Raw genomic sequence first — 4,353 nt, 5'->3', positions numbered from 1 at the left:
CAAGTAAGACTCCAACTAAAAAAAAAAAAAAAAAATGACTTGGAATTTCTTCTCAGACTTTTAAAAGTTGTTTGTGTTTTTTTTTCTGGTGTATTTTGTGTTTATGTTCTTTGCAACATTGCTCTATTGGCTTTTTTTCCCCTCTAATTAATGTGCAAGAGACTAACTTCCTCGAATCCTCAGTAACCCATTTTTGTGTCTCATGCTGTAGACCCTTATGTCTTTTCTCTTGAATCCTGAAACTTGCTTTCCCAGTGTCAGATGTGCTTTTCTGCTGACTGGCCTGCCTGTGGAGCACCCTGTGACTGGACCCTCCCCCAGGCACTGCCTCACCTCTTGTGCCCAGGGCTCCCCCACCCGACAGGTCTGTCTGTCTGGGTCAGGGTATTTCCACCTTTTGTCAGTCTTGAGTCTGTGTTCCAGCCCAGCATGTGCAAGTGTTAGTGAATTTGTCTCTCACACCTACTACTTTGAATGTATCTTTCAGCATAGTCACCAAGTAGCCTACCAGAACCTTTTGTGTGCAGTAGTTGCTTCTTTAAAGTTTGTTGAGTGAATGCACGCAGCTTTATTCAGTCACTTGGTATTTGTTGAGCACATATGTGCTGGGTAGCAGGGACGTTACCTCAGTGACAGGACGCAGCCAGGTGAGCTGTGTGTTGGGGCTGAGCCCATGCCACCTGTGACACCAGCTATCTCCCAGCTTTCACTGTCCAGAAGCAGCATGCTCTTTCCTAGTCAGGCACCTGCAGCTCTGACTTCCAAAATCAAAAAGAATGTTTGTGTCTCTCTTTTAGGATGCCGAGGAATGTGATAGGGCAGGGAGTGTGGCCACCTGCCAGGCGGTCATGCGGGCTGTGATTGGAATTGGGATTGAGGAGGAAGACCGGAAGCACACATGGATGGAAGATGCTGACAGCGTAAGTTTGGTGACCTGGTCCCCAGTGTGGAGTCTCTGTGTGTGGGAACAGCAGTCACCATAGCTAGTAGGCTATTTTAGAACTTTTTTTTTTGAGTTGGAGTCTCACTCTGTTGCCCAGGCTGGAGTGCAGTGGCACGCTCATGGCCACTGCAGCCTTGACCTGCTGGACTCCAGTGATCCTTCTGTCAGCCTTCCAAGTAGCTGGAACTACAGGCATACACTACCATGCCTGGCTAATTTTTTGATTTATTGTGGAGATGAGGTCTTGCCTAGTTGTCTAGGCTGGTTTTGAACCCATGAACTCAGACAATCCTCTCACCTTGGCCCCCCAAAGTTCTAGAATTACAGACATGAGCCACTGTGCCTGGCCTTAAAACTTTTTAAAATACACTTGTTTTACACGTAGTTGCAGTTGTAAGGACATAGTTTTCTGTTAACTAAGTTTAAATGAAGAGCCAATATTTCGAATTTTACTGAACAGACAAGGAACCCAGCACATTATCCAAAGCCGCACAGTGGTGGAAGAACCTAAGAGCTGAGTGTGGCTGGACTACTGCTTTGTTAGCTGTTCTTGCTAGGATATCTGAGTTGTCCTCCATTCCCTGGTTTCTACAATAAATTGTATTTCAGAAAACATTTTTCATACAAAGCTTTGCTTTCTTTGAGATTATTTCCTTAAAACAGGTTTTCAGGGACCAAAATCAATAAATCAGTAAACATGTTGAAGATGTTTAATACAGTTATGGCCCTCTTTTTTTGGTTGTTGTTCTGCTTTTAATTTTGAAATAAAATAATTTCTTATGACAGGAATGTTGCAGAACTATGTAAAGAATTATTATATGCCCTTTACGCAGATTCCTCCAAATTTACCCATTTACTACATGTGCTTTATTTTTTATTTTTTTTTTAGAGACAGGGTCTCACTCAGTTGTCCAAGCTGGAGTGCATTGGTGCAATCATGGCTCACTGCAGCCTTGAACTCTTGGGCCTAAGTGATCCTCCTGCCTCAGCCTCCCAAGATACTGGGACTGCAAGCATGTGCCACCATGCCTGGCCACATTTGCTTTATTATTCTCTCCTCACACACATGTATGCATTTACCCCTTACTGTTTTTCCTGAATTGTTTGACAGTAAGTTGCAGATGTGATGCCCTTTACCTCTAACACTTTGGTGGATTTCTTTAAAAGAGGACCTTCTCTTACACAGCCTTAGCTCGGTTATCAAAATCAGGAAATTGATGTTGGGACAATGCCGTCACATACCTTGCAGACCTTATTCATATCTCATCCATTGTCTCAGTGTCTTTTTAGCAAAATAAAAAACAAGCTGTGTTCTGTTTAGCAGCCTTCCAGGGTCATCCTCAGGTTAGTCTGGAACAGACCCCCGGTCTCCTTTTCGTGAATCTGGATTTTCTGAGGACTGCAGGCCAGTGGTTTAACAGAGTCCACTTTGGTATGGGCCTCCCGATGTGCCCTGGTTGGGCTGAGGTCTTGTGTCTTTGGCAGGTAGTCCAGTGTCTTTGGCAGGTAGTCCAGTGCTCCTGTAGTGTTACATGGAGTTGCACACCCTTGTTCAACTCCAACCAACTGGTACAGGGGTGACTACCAGGGTTTCTCACTGTAAGGCTATTGTTTTTTCCTTCATAATTAGTAAGTATTTTATGGCGAGATACTGTAGGACTGTGAAAATACCATTTCTTGCCAGACTTTGACCCGCTTATTTGAGGATCCATCATTAATGGTGTTTTTGACCTGAAAGTTATTTCCATGGTATTTGCTAAATGGTGATTTTTCTAAATACAGTTTCTCCTACATTTTTTTTTTTTTTTGAGTTGGAGTCTCACTCTGTCACCCAGACTGGAGTGCAGTGGCCGCTCCTGGCCACCACAGCCTCGATCTGCTGGGCTCCGGCAATCCTTCCGCCTCAGCCTTCCAAGTAGCTGGAACTACAGGCTCGTGCTACCACGCCCGGCTAATTTTTGATTTATTATAGAGATGAGGTCTCGCCAAGTTGCCCAGGCGGGTCTCGAACCCGCGGTCTCAGGCAACCCACTCACCTCAGCCTCCCAAAGGTGCGGGATTACAGGCTGAGCCACCGAGCCCGGCTTCTCCTACATTTTATTGGTTGGGATTCTTCTGTAATGAAGAACTTTTCTTTACCCTCCACCCTCCACTTACATGTGTGTGCACATTCTTACATCCAGAATGACTGAGGTTCCTCCTCTGGTCTGTGTGATCGGGCTCTGTGGTTGGCATTGTGTGTGTGAGATGTATGCACTCATCCATACCCCCATGTGACACCACCGAGAGCTCGGGTGCTGTGCGTGGTCACAGAAGACCTGTTTGCACTAAGTATACACTTTTGTTTCTTAAGTGAGTTAAGACACAGGGCAACAGAATATCTTTAAAATTTATTTCATAATGTAATATTTAAGACATAAAAAAGTATAAAGAATAACTTAACAAACATCCACATAGTCTCTGTACTAAAAGAAAATTCCTGAATATGCAAAGGAATGCCAGCACCTAGTTGTTGAGCCCTTTTGATTCTAAATGCAGAGTTAAATGCTTTTCTTCTCTATTAATTTTCTTTTTTATATACTAAAAGAATACAGATTTTTGGTTTTTTTGAGTTGGAGTCTCTGTCACCCAGGCTGGAGTACAGTGGCATACTCATGGCCATTGCAGCCTTGACCTGCTGGGCTCAGGCAATCCTTCCTCCTCAGCCTTTCAAGTACCTGGAACCACAGGCATATGCCACCATGCCCGACTGATTTTTTGATTTATTGTAGAGACAAAAGTCTCGCCATGTTGCTCAGACTGGTCTCGAACCTGTGGGCTCAGGCAATCCTTTCACCTCAGAATACAGATTTTTATTAAGTATTGTAAATTGCATTCAGTAGCCTTCAGATGTACCACATCACAATCTACTGACGGTCTATCAAGCCCAACAGCAACTCACTATTGCACAAGCCATGAGTTAGGGCAAAACTCTGTTCAACTCTCAGTAAGATCCTTAGCTCTTGCGGGCAGGGCTTGGGGAATGACACCTCATTTCTGATCACTAAGGTGATGAGGAGCTCTATTTTTTCTTTATTGCTTTTGACAGCCTTGGATCCTCTTGGTAGGGGGAGTTGTCCCCTCAGGAAACAAGTTGTGCCAGCAGAAATTCAAGGGCTGTTACGGTTTTTCTTTGCTTGTTGTTGCCTTTTTCCCACGTACTAGAGCAAGCACTGCTGTTTTTCTCAGGGTGCTTTGTGCCCCGCTGGAGGAAGTGCGATAGTGTTCTCTGTGCACAGAAGTGCGGGGTGCTCTCTCAGTGCTCCTTCCCACCCAGGTCCATGACCCCATGCTGTGGGTGTCAAAGCTACTCTTTTTTTTTTTTTTTTTTTTTTTTGAGTTGGAGTCTCACTCTGTCGCCCAGACTGGAG

General features: G+C 44.5%; 1 protein-coding gene across 3 annotated transcripts in view; it reads left to right on the top strand.

Moving 5' to 3' along the window:
- The window catches only part of PRPF6 (pre-mRNA processing factor 6), a 50,414-nt gene that overhangs the window by 31,059 nt on the left and 15,002 nt on the right, over positions 1–4,353 (top strand). For all 3 annotated transcript variants that reach the window (XM_008059753.1, XM_021713216.1, XM_008059754.1), the window contains exon 12: positions 798–920. In XM_008059753.1, the coding sequence (XP_008057944.1) occupies positions 798–920 (123 nt within the window). The remainder of the gene's footprint in view (positions 1–797; positions 921–4,353) is intronic.

This window comes from Carlito syrichta, unplaced genomic scaffold (assembly GCF_000164805.1).
Source record: "Carlito syrichta isolate Samal-C Ts95f unplaced genomic scaffold, Tarsius_syrichta-2.0.1 Scaffold304348, whole genome shotgun sequence".
NCBI lineage: Eukaryota > Metazoa > Chordata > Mammalia > Primates > Tarsiidae > Carlito > Carlito syrichta.
Note: the sequence above shows the minus strand (reverse complement) of the source record. Positions and strands in the feature narration are given on the sequence as shown.